The following is a 17,534-nucleotide window of genomic DNA, read 5'->3' as shown; positions in this document are numbered from 1 at the left end:
GCCAAAGCAAAAGGAAAGTAAAATTAAAAAAAGAAAAAACCCCAAAGGAATGACCTAAAAAGTGCTTACAAATAGTAATTATTTTGTAACATAATTTTAAATATATAAAAAGAATAATAATAAATATAGACAATATAGACATTTTTCCATTCTTTTTTAAAATGTATTTTCTAAATTGACTACTTTCTTGTAGTTTATGGGTCATTTCTTGGTAAGTTGTGCATTGCATTTCCCCACGTTTTTGAAAAAACTCAAACCAATTTGCTCAGGATTTTAAGGTTTGAATACTTTTGGAAGCCGTTTTGACGCAGCACAAGAAAAGCATTGTCCATCCAGGTTTCAAAGGGTTAAACCAGTAAAAGCAATGAATGAAACAGTTTCATGTTAAAAATCTGGTTTGGCTGCTAACTATGGTGGCTGATGTGAAAAAGCAAGTGGATACGTCCCGAGTCAGTGTTTGGTTTGTCCATTACAGGCTACTGTAGAATGAGGCAGTGCAACATGGCGGACACTCTGGGCGAGGATCCGCTCCCTATGTACATATAAGAAGCTCACGTGAAGGTAACAAAAACACATTTCTCATTTTATGGTGAATATACACTAGACTATGCACTTTTTGTCCATTTCCTGTTTTTGTTCTTTTTTTTCTTCACTTTTTATAATTTTTTTTTTCCAATTTCCTGTTAAGTCAGTTATTGCTTTCTTTCCATGTTTTTTTATTTTTTTTATAGAAATCAAGTCAACTTGTGTTAATGTATTCCATTTCTATTCCATTATGGACAGAGTTGTCCGCTCCTCTTTCATCTTATCTTTTTATAGCATTTCCGCCCTGTTGCTTGAACCTGTCCTGTATATTTATGATGCATAAAACAGCACAGCATAGGCCACTTAAAAGTACTCAGACATGAGTACAGATTCTTTTTCCAACATTAATTGTGGCAATTTAATTATCAACCACTATCAAACGATAAAAATAACCTCATAGTCTGTACAGGAAAAAGGCTGTATTAATGAGGATGTTAATTCAAAAATAAAATGGTGTAAACATGTTTTATGCTGGTGGAGTAGTGAAAATAAAATATGCTCTGGAGGTTGTGGTTTTATGCACTAAAAAGAAGTAGTAGCAGAGGATTACAGACTATGTATTGCTCACTGTTACAGGGACATTGAATTCAATGGAAAATGTAGTCTGATTACAGGCGGATCTCACAGCAGTCTGGTTACAAGTGTGTTAGTCTGTAATCATAATACCAGCCTGGTAGTTATCATGTGTCACGGTATCTTGATGGAAGACTTTGACATTTTGAATTTTACTCTATCACTGTTTTTCACCGAGGCATGTTAGCACTGTTAGCATTCCTTAATGAAACCAAGGGGCAGCGGGGGTAAATTACATAAACGACAAATGTCAAAGTATTCCTTTAGGGGTTAAAACCAGCCATGTCCCCACATCTTCCTGACTGACTTCTACTATTGCACAGAAAACCTTAAAGATAGCTCTTGCATTATTTCTCTAACTCTGAAGTGGAGACGCATGCTTTCAACAAATCACGATTAATTAGAAACGTTGATTAAGGAGGTAAATTTGGGACAAAGGCAAAAACATCGTCAGCAAAACAAGGCACTTGGATTTCATTCGAAGAAAAGAAAGCAGGGAGGTGTGATCATGATTTGTGCCACTAGCATTGCCTCTTTCTTCATTTCAACAACCTGAATACTTTTTCCTTTTTTCAATATTTCCCCCACTCCGCTATATTCTCTATATACCAAATCTCTACAAAATATAACTGTACAACTGTATACTGAAAATATCCCTCAGTAAATAAATAAAAGCGTACAAGTACACAGTATGTAGATGTACATAAATGGGCTCCTCTCTCTACTTTCTGGTGATAAAAACAGAGAAAGGAAGGCAGAGTGATGCCTTCCTTTCCCTCCTTTTCTCAATGGGTTTACATTCAGAATTGTGTCAGTGAGGTCCCACCAGGGGGCAGTGGTAACAAGGTTCATTTCGATCCTAGAATCTTTAAAAAAAATAAAATAAACAAGGAGCGACTGTCCGAGTCCAAGCATGACGTGATTTAGCCAAGCAGAACGTGTTCCTGGATCAACATCCCACACAGCGATTCTGGACCAACATCGCAATCAACCAATCACGGCCCTCTGACATCATCAGTGTGCGGCTCCTGTGCTTCTTTCAAAAGTCCTTTGCGCTTCTTCAGAGGTAAGCTAAGATTACAAATTGAAGTTCATAACAATTGAAGAAATAACACTAAAAAAAATCCTTATGAGCTACTGCGGGGTTAGCAAGTTAACTTACAAGGTCAGTTTGCCAATCGGCTAAATTATTGGCAGTTTAGCTCGCTAACAAGGTAATAAAGATGTTATCATTTTTATCAGGGCTGTTAAATGATTAATTTTTAAATTGTGATTAACTGCAGAATTTCAAGTTAATTGCAATTAATCACATTTTCAATTCCATTATTTGCATTACAAAACAATTTTGAAGTCCATATTGACAAAGTAAAACAATTCTTATCAGACTTTCTTGATTAGGAATTGAATGACGACAATGATGCTGCATGGGACTAGCATGTCTGTAAAGGAGAGACTCATGGGCACCCATAGAACCCATTTTGATTCAGATATCTTGAGGTCAGAGGTCAGAGGTCAACGGACCCCTGTGAAATGGCCTTGCCATTTTTCCATTGCCAAAATTTAGCCTGTCTTTGGAGCATAATTTTGAATCCCTCCTGAGAGGCAAACGAGAAATGGTTTTATATGATACCAGCACCTGCTCTAGCTTAAAATCTCAATGTGGTACAATCCCTTAAAAACGGGAATGTCAGTCAACAATTAACGTAATAAAACTCAAAAAAGAGAAAAAACGTGTAATGTACGGACCTTAATTGCATGCTGACGCTGACATCCCTAATTTCTATCAACATAAATTGTCCAGGCTCAACATGGCAGTAATGTTCCTGAATCAACACAAGCAAAAAAGTATTGAAAAGTATGAAAAGGTGTAAATTGTAGGGCTTTTCTTCTGAAAAATAATATAATCCTTACTCTTTAACGTTAGTGAACAATATTTCAGCATATTGGCAAGATTACTTAATAGCATAATCTGCCCAGTAGGCAAGTTAAATCGCTAAAACCCTACACAGCTCATTAAAGAGTTTGTTCAGTGTTACTGTGGATTTTGTTCAGTTGTATTCACCTAATTTTGTAAAACTTAGCTGTGATGAAGCACAGAGAAATGTTGAAAGAAGCAGAGGAGCAGCACACTGATGACGTCAGAAGGCTGTGATTGGTTGATCTCGATGTTGGTCCAGGATCGCAATAAGCGATGTCGATCAAGGAACGTGTCCTACTTGGCTAAATCACATTGCGCCCGAGTCCAACACTAGCCGAGTGTTCCCCTGTGTTCCCTGTGCTCACTTTGACTCTCATTGTTCTTAAAGCATTAACCAAGCTAGCTAGCCAGCCGCACTCAGTCCCGCCCTTTAGCTTGTTAGTGCTAACGTCAACAACCACCGGTTACACAAAGCAAAGAGCGCTAGTGTGTTAGCATTCCTGCTGGGTTATTATGTGGCTGGGGGCTGGAGGGTGGCATAGCAGCAGTGGTGAAGGTGGTGCTCCCTGTGTCTGCTGCTGCTGCGCGAGGGTGGGGGGTAACGTACGGAGGCCGGAGCATCGGAGGTGCTGGAGGGCAGCCTGGAGGAGGAGGATGAGCGCTGGGTGGTGACAGTGGAGGTGGAGAGGCCTGTGCTGGAACGCTCGCCCTGGCTGAGGTTTCTCTTGCGTTCCCGAACGAGCGCCTTCTGGTGGCGCTTCATCCGCTCCAGCTGCTCCTCCGCGGTCATTCGCCCTCGAGACTGGCTGCTTGGGAGCTGCGGAGCTTCTGTAGGAGATGACAGACGCTCCAAGGCACTCTTGGGTCTCTCCTGGTGAGACAGGGGAGGAGGGAAAGGTGCAGGGAGAATTGGAACCAGGGCAGGATGGATATAAGAAGGGACGGATGGTTAATGGGGTTAGTTTGGGGGGAACAGAATAAGAATGGGACGTAATAGATGTACAGTATATTATGAGAAGATGAAAAGCAGGCAGAAAGTAAGGAAGGAGAATAAAAGATGAAATATGAACAGGCAAATTGTGAAGTAGAAGGACAGGCATGAACAGGATATGAAAGTCATCAAAATAAAACAATACCGTAACAATAAGTCAAGACAAAGCAAGCACAGCAGCAATATGAGAAGGTCAGTCTGTTTCATTAAAAACCCACAAAAACCCTATCTTCTACTTCTGCATCTCCAGGAGTTGGCACCACTCCTTCTCTTCCCTCTTTCTCAGCAGAGTCCTCTGTCCTCCTTCTCCACAGCAGCAGGGGGGAGGCTGCCTGCTCTTCCCTGCTCCTCAGCCAGCGATGCGGCCACTACCCGATTTGTGATTTGAGTTATTACAGGGGTCTGTTTTCTTCTTCACTGCAGTTCGCTGACCACCATGGCTATGCACGGGAAACCTCTGCGACGCCACTGAACCAATGCTGTCCACTGCGGCTGTGTAGATTTATTATGTGATTTATAATCTATATATTTTCACTTCTTTTTTTTAAGCTAAGGGCTCATGAGGCCTGCAGCCCAGAACTTAAGCCCCTGTAAGGCCGTACTTTAAGGCGCTTTTGAGTGGAGAAAAGCGCGGTCAAAATGATGAGAAAAACAGGAACCAGCAATAATGAAAGTGAATTAAATTATTGAACTGCCATAAACTAACACTACAAACTTGGCATATTTATCTGAATACAAAGACTGTCACAAGACCTGTCACACAAAAAGCCTACAATCTGCATATTAGATGCTACTCATGTCTATTTTTTGTATTGCATATATTTAAGCAAATCTTCTGTGTTATCTATGAACACATGGCTGCTGCGCATATTTATAACTACATGCCATAGTCTTTTTGTTGTTACCCTTAGGGCTCTGCAGCAGTGAAGTCTCCCCAAACCTTGCCATTAAACATATGATTAAAGGTAAACTTCTCCAAATTTCAACCAGCTTTGTGTCGAAACAACAAGGGTATACGTGTAGATGAACTGTGGGAAACTTTCCTCCATCTAACCAGTGCCTAAATATGCCCCCCCCCCAAATGATGTCATTTGGTGGTGTTTTGCTGGCTCTTAGGGCTGTTGCTTGAACTACAGGCTGCACTTCTGCATTTCTGTATTGCCCACCACCCGCCACCAGCCAGCCACCACCACCTGTGCGGACACAAAGAGTGTCTGTTGAAGCGAGACACCCGCCCCTTTCTCCGTCTCCCAAACTTGGACCGAAACCCGAACAAACTAGGCAATGCTGATCAAATATAAATTAAGACTATGTTACTGCACTGCCTATTTCTCTACTAAAATGTTTTCAGAGTCATGTTTGAATGCCGGGCACATCAGCAAGAGGGTCCCTGGTTTGAACCTGGGTTGGAACGGGGTTCAATCCGTGGGCGGGGGCCCTTCTGCATGGAGTTTGCGTGTTCTCCCCGTGTCTGCGTGGGTTCTCTCCGGGGTCTCCGGCTTCCTCCCACATTCCAAAGACATGCAGCTCAGGTTGATTGGTGACTCTAAATTGCCCTTAGGTGTGACTGTGAGTGTGTGTGGTTGTCTGTCCTTATGTGTCGGCCCTGCGATAGTCTGGCGACCTGTCCAGGGTGTACCCCGCCTTCCGCCCAATGACAGCTGAGATTGGCTCCAGCCCCCCCGCGACCCTTGCAAGGACGAGCGGTTATGGAAAATGACTGACTGACTGTTTGAATGCCCCAATTGCTGAAATGGCGAGAGTTTTGAACAGGAAGTTGGCGCCACTCTGCTTCCCACACAGTGAAAACGGAGGCCGAAAAAACTGAGATCAAACAGCAAAACTACACAGCGCTGATCAAATATAAACCAAGATTCTGTTACTGCATTGCATATTTCTCACCTCAAATGTTTTCAAAAACAAGTTTTAGCTTACTGTTTAATTGTAATACGAGATATCTAGCCGCCATTGTTTTATATCGACCATGCCACATTACGTCACCCACCTGTGAAGTGTTTGTTGGTCTGAACAGGTGCGTAGCATTCTGGTAGTTGTTGTATTTCTCTGGTCAGGTAGCACCAATTTCAAAAGTATTTGAGTTTTTCTACCACAGAGACAGTCTAGTTTCATGTGAGGACCTTCTTTATATTTTTGAAATATTTCTTTATTACCAAATTTGCAGCAAAAGTAATCTGAGGTAACCTAAATTTCTTCAGCTAATCACAGGTATCTACAGATCCTCCACCCTTGTTATCTTGACTCACCCTGGCTGCGGAGCTCCCGGGGCCTCTCCTTAGGGTGACGTAGGACGCGATATAGTTGGACTGGTTCAGTCGAGATGAGGGGCCTGACAGACCTGGTTGATAGCAAGACAACAATCAGCACAGTTTGCTTAAACTTGTGAAGAAAGTGGTAAGGTGCTACAATGAAAAGTGACAGAATGCCAAAATAAACATTTCCATAAAGGTAGAAATATGAACTGCAGGCAAAAAAAAAAAAAAAACTAAATGTTTCAACACTGGTGAAATTAATTCAACGTAATTGCTTAACTATAAAATATTTACAAAATCATTCTTTATTTTCACAGAAAGATGTCTTGGGATTTAGAAGAATTTTAATAACATTCTAGATGGTGGAGTATTGAAACATTAGGCTCCTCTTGTGGGTGACAATAAAGTCGTACTGGGGGACAATTTATTAGCAAGATTAATTAACATTTTTCACAATTAAACTGATGAGTCTTTTATTCTGACAAGATTGGATTTCTTAGGTAGATATGTGTCTCCCTGAGCACAAGCACACTTGTCTATTCATATTCATAAGTTTAATCAATTTAATTAAAGTTTGCTGCGTAGTTCTCATACTTCTGTCCTCTACAACTATTTTGTTTCCAGTATGAAATATTAAAATCAGCATAAAATTATCAATAATCAAATGTTGATCTACTGCACCTCTAAAAAGGAGAGAATGATAGTTGGTAATCACTAGCCATAAAAATAGTGCAAAAATGTTGTGTGTTGTCTGTTAATGTATGTTTTTTACATGTGAGTGTTTAGATACCTTTACTCTGGAAATACTGATATTCAACGTCAGACCCGGCGCTGTGGTGGCTCAGTCCTGGCAGCTCTGGTTCACTCAGGTATGATCGCAAGTCAGTCTGAAACCACAAGCGGTTCGACAGAGAGACAGGATGTAGACTTTACCACATTTTGGCTAAAAAAGCAATTTTTGAAAACGTAGCCACCAAAACTGTGTTTACAACATTCCAACAAAGACACACCTTACAGTCTCCATTGACAACATACTGCCCACTCTCCCTGTCCCTCTTCCTCTCATCTGATTGGCGTTTCAGCCCACGCACCGACGTGTGGCGGATGACCGAGGCCTCTTTGGGTAGCGGCGGCACCACAGGGGGCGTCTCCTCGTAGTCGTAGAGGCGAGGCAGTGGTGGCCTGGGTGGGGCGGTGTCCTCAGCCTTGACAGCAACAAGGCAGAAGATGGATTTAGTATTTTTGATGTACCATAAGTATTTCTGTAGTGCTGATGACCCTTTCTTGATGAGGGTTTCTGTACTCTTAAACGCAATCAGATTAAATCCAGTGACAGTTATTTAACTCTTTGAAATATGGGCTAATTGGCTTGATTTCTTTCAAAAAATGGGAGGAAGGGAATGAGCAGTGAAAGAAGAAATTACCCAAAAATTATCAAGAAACTAGTAAAAAGCACAAAAAAATCACCTGAAAATTTGTTTGAAAAATTAAGTTAAAAAAGGGAAATGACCTGGAAAAGTGCTTAAAAATTATAATAATTTCTTAACATAATTTTAAATTTATAATTATGGCTATTATGAACATAGTTTTTCCCAATCTTTTTTTCCTTTTCCCCTAGACATTTAAAACAGCGCTTAAAAATAATTTTCTAAATCTACTAATTTCATGCAATTTGCTCATTGCCTTTTTCCTCATGTTCTATAAGAAAAATCACCACTTTGTTCAGGATTCAAAGGATTAGGCACTTGTGAAAGTCATCTGAAAGCAGCACAAGACAAATGCTGTTGTCCCAGGTCTCAAAGGGTTAAATTTAATATGAATACACTGTGTTGTCTTCTAAGCAGAAGGATGACACTCACCCACGTTGGCACGGTGCTGTGAGGCAAAGTATGGGAGCGGATGCTGGGGATGGAGCTCCGAGGAGGAGGCTGGACCCCTGTGCTCAGAGAAGGCACTGCCGGGTCCGACATCGAAGGCACTAATTTCTTCTCTGGTGGGGCGCGTGAATACAGAGAAATCAAGGTTTAGCTTTTAAATATAAGCAGATTTGAAATGGATTTATAGTCAGAAATAAGGGCTATTTCGGCCCTGAGAAAAAAAGGCGCAGATTTCAATGAATGCAGCCATTTTCACTCAAGTTTGATTTTTAGTTGTATATTTAGTGAGTTTCACTGCTCTGGTAATTGTTAATATGTGACATGTATTTTACCGTAAAAAACTCTTTCCACCTTTTTTATTTTAAACTGTAAACAAATAATTTGTCTTTTTTTCTAAAAACAGTGGCCTTCTTCAGTAATAAAAGTCAGGTTGCTATGGTTACCAACCTGGGTTCTGGACAGAGTCAATGGTGATCTTGTAGTTAGCTTTGCTGGCACTCAGTCCCCCCATCACGTCCTCAATCCTCCACAACTCGCGCTTCATCTCGGCCTTCTCTTGCTAAAGTTTGACACAAACACAGTTTGAATCCATTCATAAGTTTTTTTTATTCACTCACTGGTTTTGTTCAACTGCTTTTTAATGCCACATATTTGGTGAATTTGAAACTTGAGATTTATGATGTAAGAAATGTTACGCATTATTAAAAAAAAAAAAAAAGATGTGGAAGATATATGGAAGAATTTAAAGCATCTGGAAGACTTTAGGACAAACTGAATACCGACATTTCAAAAGACACAGCAACAGTATATTCAACCCATTCTGACTGAAAAACTAGAGATTTCAGTTTGGAGGTAAACCTGCTCTGAGCTGAAGTACCAGATCTCACCTGAGGGGTAGCGCTGTGGTTCATGTGCGCCTGCAGCGCAGTCCTCAACTGCTCCACTGATCTCTCCAGTCGGCTGTATTCCTCCCAGGCGTGTGCCATCTCCTGCATGACACAAACAAACAAACAAACAAACAAACACACACACACACACACACACACACACACACACACACACACACACACACACACACACACACACACAAAGTCTTCGATTACACATACAGTAGAGTGTTAGGGCACGCAATTTGAAGATACATGTATAGAAATGATGCGTCTTCATAGAGATCTCTATATGTACAAACAAAGGGAACTGCAGGCACGAGTGCAGATACACACGCTCTCTCGAACAGTCACATACCTACCCCACCTGCACTACTTAGCTGTATATATTCAAACACACATGCATGCCCAGAGACAAACACACACTTACCACCTAATCATCACGTAATAAGAAATGTTTCCCACACTTGCAATTGTGGTACATGTAAATTGGATAAATGTGTTGATTTTATAAGAATATCCATATAAATATTGTGATATATTTCAACCATAGTCCTTCAGACTACACAATTTACTATGCAAAATGAATAGACATATACACACGCTAAAACACACTGGCACACATACCGTGGAGAGGCGTGATATTTGGGCCCTGATGGTGACAAGATCTTCCTGCAGAAGCCTCTGCTGGTAGGCGATCTTGTGGGCGTGGGCCGGCTGCTCCTGGTACTGCTCCATCTGCTGGTGAGACACATCCAGCACACTCTCCAGCTTGTCCTGAGGGGGTGAGGAGTCATGCAGCATGAGGTCAGCCAAAGCCATAGTCAGCCAAAGTTATAATACCTAATTACCTCTGATCTGCTCTCAAAATGTGCACTGAGACTATTCAGCAGATGACACTTACTCAAAAATACTTCACGGGGGCTTCAGTTTCTACAGTCAGTCACGAGCCCCAATAAGACGTCATTTGACTTTGTCTTATTATATTACTTCCTCTTATCATAAAGCAAGTATAGGTGCTATAAAAACAACGTCAAAGTGTCATAATGCTCAATTCACAGAAAATTTATTATTGTATTTAGAAACAGCACCTTTAAATGAGCGGTTAGGACTAATAAGCCAATAATGCGCCGCTGTAACAGTCATTTCCCGGCTGCAATTACAGTGCGGAAAAGCCAAAAGGGTAAATGCAGGTATTTTCAGGCTGACAGTATGAGGAAAATACTGTGTTTTTAAAAATAATAAAGCATATAAACATGCATGAACCTTAAAATTAGTGTAATGTAGGATCTTTAAATATACTCCTGCTCAGTGGGCGACTTCTGCTGGGACAACAGCCAGTCTGACTAACATAGATGTGTACTGCTATCCTGTCTTTGACAGCTGAATCACCCTCTATTATCAAACTCCACTGTAGCTCACTTGATAGCAGTTCTGTTCTTGAATGTGACACCATCACATAACTCATCAGATGGCCTGAGGTTGGCTGGTACAATAAGATGCTGTGGCTGGCAGAGTGTGTACCTTGTCCTCCTTCAGGGAGCTGATCCTCGCCTCCAAATCCTTGAGGATCTTGTCCTGCTCACACAACCGACTCAACTTCACCTGCAGAGGGAGACACAGAGCTGAGTGAGCGGGGACGCTCAGATGAACCCCTTCTTTAGTGCTCACCCAAGTGTGTGTCTGTGTGTTGACCTCTGGTAATTATGTGTCCCATTTACTTAATTGCAGCTTCCTCTTGCTTCTGCAGCTGTAGATAAATTAGTATGTGTATAAGAATGGTGTGTGTTGTTTCTGCACATGAATTTACGTGCATGTTTTTTCATACTTAATATGCACAGTCCTGTAGCTTCTCCGGATTCATTCCAGTGTAATTACCATGAGTGAGCCCATTACACAAAGTGGGTGTGACCCACCTGACACTTTTAATTACAGAGTAAGCGAGGTTCTGAGCCTTGTTAATTAATCCCCCATTAAACTCAGCAAACTTCAAGGCAAAGGTTGGATCACTTTATCATCCTGCGGTAAAACAAACACACCGTTCATGTAATAAGGTTGTGACTGAACAGCTTGAAGTGAACAAAGTGCTTATCCATGTGCATTTTTGCATTCCATACTAGTTTTTATATTCTTCAAATGAATTATTAATCTTGTTGTTGTCTCCACGGTGATGTTGTTATTGGATCTAATCAAATATTCATTGCATACAACGCTCTCATAAATTGTTTAAACAGCCGTGTATGAAGCCTTTACTGAGAAATATTTTCATAGGAGAAATAAGACCGCTTGAAAAAACTGCAGGGAATTGTTTGGATTATCAAACTTAAGGGGTTGCGGCATTTACCTTTTAACTCTCTCTGCATGCTTTTTGCCCCTTGAAGCTGACAGTAGTTTATCATGTCCTCCCACACTTACAAACATCACATTAATATTTTGTTTTTTCTTAATCACCTTCACTTTTCCCACAAAACAAACTCCAGCAGTCAGTGCTGTTCAATAAACAAACTAGAATGTCATGTTTATGAAATGAAAGCAAATGTATAGAAAACTTATAAGATATGCAAAATTACTAATTGTTCATCAATTACTGTTACTGTTATGTTGAACATGTGAAGAAAACTTTGTTACCTCTCGAATGCTTTCACGGTTACTGAAGAATAAAACAAAAAAAAAAAGGCCAACAGTCTACATGCACTGAGGCAAATGGGGACTAGCATTAAAAACAGCAAAACTATATCTAAACATCAATGTATAAACTCTAAAGTCTCAATTATTCAGTCACATGCTCAATACTTCCCAAACATATGCATTTTGAATTAGGTTCGCCTTTTTTGGATTCTTCGTTCATTGAGGAGGCATGTAAGAACAACAGTTTTCTTTACAAATTCACAGTGACGTGTGGTGAGTAAATGATATACAACTGGTCATTTTGCTGGTAAAGTATACTTTTAAACTGCATGTGAATATGTGTACGCATCAAACTAAATACAGTCATAAAGAAATCTTTGGATTAGGGCTGCAACCAACAATTGTTTTTATTCTGCTTTTATTCTGCTCATCTTTTTCACATTTAATCAATAAGTGTTGTTTTTTTTTTAAAAAAAAAGACAAATGCTCATTACAGTTCCCCAGAGCCCAAAGTGACGTCTTTAAATTACAGCAGTCCATAACCCAAAGACTCCTCATTCATTATCATAAATTCCCACCATTCCCCCCTGGAGATTAATAATGTATTTCTGATTCTTTGAAAAAAAAGAAAAGCAGCAAATTCTCAAGTTTAAGAGGTTAAACCAGCAAATGTTTGGCATTTTTTGCTTAAAAAGTAACTGAATTTTTTTAATGGATTATCAAAATGGTTATTTATTTTTTGTTAATTGACTTATTCAACTGACTAATAGTTGCAGCTCTATTTTGGATACATTCACTAGATTTTTCATTCAAGTAAGTTCACTATATGAGAAAATAACAACATTAAAAATTAAATGTCAAACATTTTCATAGCAAACACCCTCACTTTCCACCAGATTTAACTGAATTTTTTGGACATTCTGTCTTACTTCCCCACAGACAAACATAACCACCCTGACAGCATTAAAAATGGAAGTGGTCCGTATTTAATGTAGCCAACTTTTAAGAAGCTATTAAGCTTGTACTTACATCCACATCACTTTCTGCAACCTTGACAGGTTTCCCTGAATCCTTCAGCGTCTGACTTCCAGCTACCTAGAAATTGCAAAATAAGCATTTCCAGATGTTAGTTGTGCAGTAAATGATTGAACCGTGGTACAATGTTGCTGAAATACAGGAGATACAGGACACAGAGACCAGCTACAAACTACAGTAGTATGACACTGGGACAGACTATCTGCAACACATTCTCTTCTCCTCATGTATATGACAACATGACTGAATTTTGGCACACAAAATCAGCTCTTGCCATGAAGAACACAATGGCTATGGACACTTTGAAGCCCTGCACAATTTGACTTAGCTATTGAACCTCTATACATGATGTCCCCTTCATACAAAAAGAGTTGCAGAATTTATTTGTGAACAGGAAGTATTTGTTTTAGGAACAAACCCTGGACTATGTTCAGGTGCCCACTTTGAGTTTTACAGCATTACTGAAAGGGTTCCACAGTGCTAGAATAACTTCATGAAAAACATTGAAGAGATAATTCAGATTTTTTGAAGTGGGATTTTATGTTGTGCTTATCTAAAGTTAGTGCATTGCTTACAGTAGTTGTCTGTCCACACACCCCCAGTTTGGAAAAGTCACAGGAATGCCCAGATGGAAGCTTCGTCATGTACTGCTGTAGAGGGGGGCAGCAGCAAAACATATTTTAGCCACCTAAAAAAAAATCCACTTAACAAAATCTATAGTAGTCTAAGAATACACTCCACTGGGAGTATTTTCATACCTTAACCTTGCTGTCAGATAGCCCTATCCAACGGGGAAGCCGTTATCAGCTTCAGTTCCTCATCTATGCTCTCGTCAACACCACCACACTGCACTGATAAAAGTGTAACTTTGGCTTTCTTAACACATGAACTTCTTGTCTACCGCTGCCTCAAACAGTTAGTTTGTTTGAGTTAAAGTGTGACTTTGGAGAATCCAAACTAACACTTTAAAATGCCAAACACTAACACAATAACGCATGCAAAATAACTAATTGAGACAGCGGTAGACCAGTAGCTCCTGTGTTCAGTGATGTTAAATCATCCGAATAGTCTTCCTCGGAGGAGAGCGACAAAACTGCTTCATTTTTTCTTTATCAGAAATCGCTGTCTGGCGCTAAGGTCAGCAGTGAAAATTTTCTAGACATAGCATGCACTCAAACTAATACAGTTTGTTCTTAATTGCTGTTTTTCTCATTGGATTCTGTTGGTTTTGATGAGAGAAGAGAGAGGGGGAACCGAACCTGTTAACAGCTTCCCAGTCAGAAAGGGCTTTCTGACAGAAAGGTTAAGTTGTGAAAATATTCTTAATGTAACTTACACTTAAACTGCTATAGCTATATTTAGGTGGCTAAAAGACCTTTCCTTGCTGACCCCTCTACAGCAGTACATTGTGTAGCATCTTTGTCAGACTCCTGCCTGCTTCTCCAGACTGGAGGGGTGCCAACTGACATGTACTGTATGCAATACACTGACTATGTTTAAGAACTTCATACAACCCCACTTTAAAAGATCTTTACCATCCCTTTAAAGCAGAGCACATGTGTAAATTTACCAAATCAACAATTTCCACTGATAACAGCTCTTTCTTGTGCTTTGAAATGATTAATTTTAGGACTACATGTGCTCCTTTTTGGGAAAAAAAATTGAGACATGACACAGTAGAGCCCTGTGCTCTTGTCAAGGAGGTGCAGCGTTTCAGAGACGATGGTAGAAGCAGCTGGCTTTTCAACCACCGGGCCACAGCCACAACACATGCACTGCCGAGCCATCCCATGCCCACTTCTCCACAGCATCGTCAACATCACCACATGGGAAGGGAGAAGATCACATGGAGACATTTGATGCCATTCAAGCCGTGAATGCGGTGCTGTAAGCAACGGGCTGGTCTTTCTAGAACACTCTCTAAACACTCATACTCACATACAGGCTAAACACATGCATCCCTGCTCTAAATATTGGGGAAACATGCACAAGCGTAAATGCGCAAAGTCACGGACGCACTACATACAACATTATATCTATTTGTACATTACTAGCTACAGACACACACACACACACACACACACACACATACAGCTTACGTTCATTAGAGGCCTGAGAGGCCCAGCAGTGCAGTGCAGTAGTAAACTGTGAACTGCGAGGATCAGGGGCTCTAGAGCTCTGATCTGGGAGTCAGAATCACAAAGACACAGAGCCGCAGTCACAAAAAGGCGGCTGCTTTCGTCAGAAGAGTTAGAAGTCTACTGGGGATGTTTTGTCTCACAACCTCATGCCTGAACATCTCTACTCATTTATTGACACACTTTTGTCTCTGTCTGTTTAACATGGGCCAGAGAGTATTAGGAGTGGTTGTAAGTAAGAAACACCAAATGTGTTAGTTTGAGCTAGAGACATTTCAAACCAGAAAAGGCACAGCAGGAATAGAACTACATAAGAGAATAAATCTCTGAAACTCTGAAACTGAACTCTGATCTGTATATCTCACCTTTAGGTCCAGATACTCCAAGTCCTTCTTCAGCTGCATATAGGTGTCATCAGCCTAGAAGGTGACAAACATATGAGTCTGGGTTATTAATTTGTGTCACCAGAAATTAAAGGTGCAGCATGTAGGATTTAAGGGGATATATTGGCAGAAATGGAATACTATATAATAAGTGTGTTTTCTTTAGTGTATAATCACCTGAAAATAAGAATCGCTGTGTTTCATTACTTTAGAGTGAGCCGATTATATTTACATAGGGAGCGGACCCTTGGCTACAGAGATCACCGTGTTACGTCGCCATGTTTATACAGTAGGCCAGAATGGACAAACCAAACACTGGCTCAAGACAGGGCATTTTTATGTTGGCCACTGTCGTTATCTTCCCCTTCACAATGAGCAGCGTCAGAGAAACACTAATTTGTAATGTGAAGCTGCTTTACTTAGTGGTATTACAGGTTTTAATGACCTGGTCCATTTTAGAAAGGAAAAGACTAGGCTTGGGTGGTATATAATGGTATAACAGGGCATTTAGAAGTTTGATTTTCAATACCGTCAAAACTACAGATCTTTCTGTTAACCTAATACTAAAGAAGCTATAATGAGGATGTTTTTGTCAGTCCGGTGCAACATCTAGCTGAGCTGACTATGAGTGGTGGGGATAACTTTACAGGACTGTAAACAGCTGGCCGATAACAGCAGACATTGCAGGGGAAAACAGCATCTAACTGTGTATTAGAGGGTTTATTTCAACCAAACCTGAGGTTCTGATTGCTGGAACAGTGGACTCACTAACAAAACGACTAAAAAGACTAACCAAGATGGTTTTGGTGAGTTGTTTTTGTTTTTGTTTCTGTCACGTTTCAAAGAAGTGTGTTTTACAATAAGTCAATAAGGCAATCAAGCTAGCTAGTTTCAAGAGAAACTTGAATTTAGAAAGTGTACTGTTGCATTTATCTGTTTCATCAGGGAAATATTCTGTAATAATCATACTTTTTTGACATTTTGTTAGTGTATTGTTTATAAATTAGACTGTGAATGCTAAGAGAGCTTGGAGACCATAGTGAAATTGCCCATCTCCAACAGTGGGGCATTATATACCATCATATACCATATAACCTGTGAAATTTCAGGAAGGTGTGAAAAAATAGATACCGCCCAAGCCTAGATGACACCTCTGCAGATAATTCAACTACCAATGACAACCACCTCAACAAAGAACACTGAAGAAATTCTAACCAGGAGACATTTCAGCTGGCTGCAATATGCAATCCTCACCACTACATGCCACTAAATCCCCCTAAATCTCACACACTGTTCGTTCAAATAACTCACCACTCAAGTCATCTGAATCTAAAGCACCTTCACTGACAATTCTTCTAGGATGCAGTGATATTTGTGTGTCAGGTATGAAGTGTGACCTGCCTTATTGTGTCTGTGCCAACATGCATTACAGCAGCAGCAGATCTGGAAACACATCGCTGAATTAATCTTCCATTCAGTTTCAATTCAGCGACACATCACTTAACAATAAAACAAACCGCCGGTAATGAAAGATTCAGAAATCTGAAGACCAAACACACGGACACATCAATAGCCAGCCAGTAAGCCAAAGCATGGGATGGCTTTGCAGATGTCGAGAATTTAGCAGCACAACATGCTTATGAAAAGTATCACTGGAAGCACGATATGGAAACGGACCAGCCAAGAACAGCACATGGAAAAAAAGAGGCGGATGGTTCTAGGACTGCAGCATGGCCAGCACTCACAGATTAACCATGCCCGATGTCACACCACTGGAGCACTGGAGCTGTTGGGCAGAGGTTGCCACTGATATACTGACACTTGACCAGTGATGCTGCTGTTGTTTTAGATTTTGTGGTCTGGTCAGGCTATTTTTTAGCCTTATTTTTCATTAAGACATTTATTTATAGTTGGGAACAACCAAGTGCAGGATCTACTGGGAATTGTAGGTCTGGCCTAAAAATGGTTTCTGCATGTGGATGGAAGAGATGTCTGTATCAGTGAATATGACTGTCATGTTAAGAAGCCTTTGTTTCGCTGACTTAAAGTATAACTTGGGAATGTTTAAACCTGGACCTTAAATTCCCATTGTGTCTAAGGGACTAATGGGAACAACAATTTTTGAAATTTGTTCAGCATTGAGTGACACGGTTGCAGCAGGGACACCCTCAGTGCATGTCCACTAAAAATGCTTGTTTTTGCCACTAACAGGCTCAGATTGTCAAGTGTCTGACAACATAATGGAAAGG

At 40.4% G+C, this 17,534-nt stretch overlaps 1 protein-coding gene across 1 annotated transcript in view; it reads right to left on the bottom strand.

The window, feature by feature from the left end:
- Positions 1-17,534, bottom strand: part of LOC121949780 (pleckstrin homology domain-containing family A member 7-like) — a 192,272-nt gene that overhangs the window by 7,519 nt on the left and 167,219 nt on the right. Inside the window, exons 14-24 of the mRNA XM_042495539.1 lie at positions 15,268-15,321; positions 12,759-12,824; positions 10,626-10,706; positions 9,729-9,878; positions 9,102-9,203; positions 8,662-8,773; positions 8,197-8,327; positions 7,348-7,542; positions 7,128-7,224; positions 6,332-6,423; positions 3,684-3,947 (exon numbers count right to left, since the gene is read on the bottom strand). Coding sequence (XP_042351473.1) covers positions 3,684-3,947; positions 6,332-6,423; positions 7,128-7,224; positions 7,348-7,542; positions 8,197-8,327; positions 8,662-8,773; positions 9,102-9,203; positions 9,729-9,878; positions 10,626-10,706; positions 12,759-12,824; positions 15,268-15,321 — 1,344 coding nt within the window. The remainder of the gene's footprint in view (positions 1-3,683; positions 3,948-6,331; positions 6,424-7,127; positions 7,225-7,347; positions 7,543-8,196; positions 8,328-8,661; positions 8,774-9,101; positions 9,204-9,728; positions 9,879-10,625; positions 10,707-12,758; positions 12,825-15,267; positions 15,322-17,534) is intronic.

The sequence above is a fragment of the Plectropomus leopardus genome, chromosome 11 (genome assembly GCF_008729295.1).
Source record: "Plectropomus leopardus isolate mb chromosome 11, YSFRI_Pleo_2.0, whole genome shotgun sequence".
NCBI classification, from domain to species: domain Eukaryota; kingdom Metazoa; phylum Chordata; class Actinopteri; order Perciformes; family Serranidae; genus Plectropomus; species Plectropomus leopardus.
Note: the sequence above shows the minus strand (reverse complement) of the source record. Positions and strands in the feature narration are given on the sequence as shown.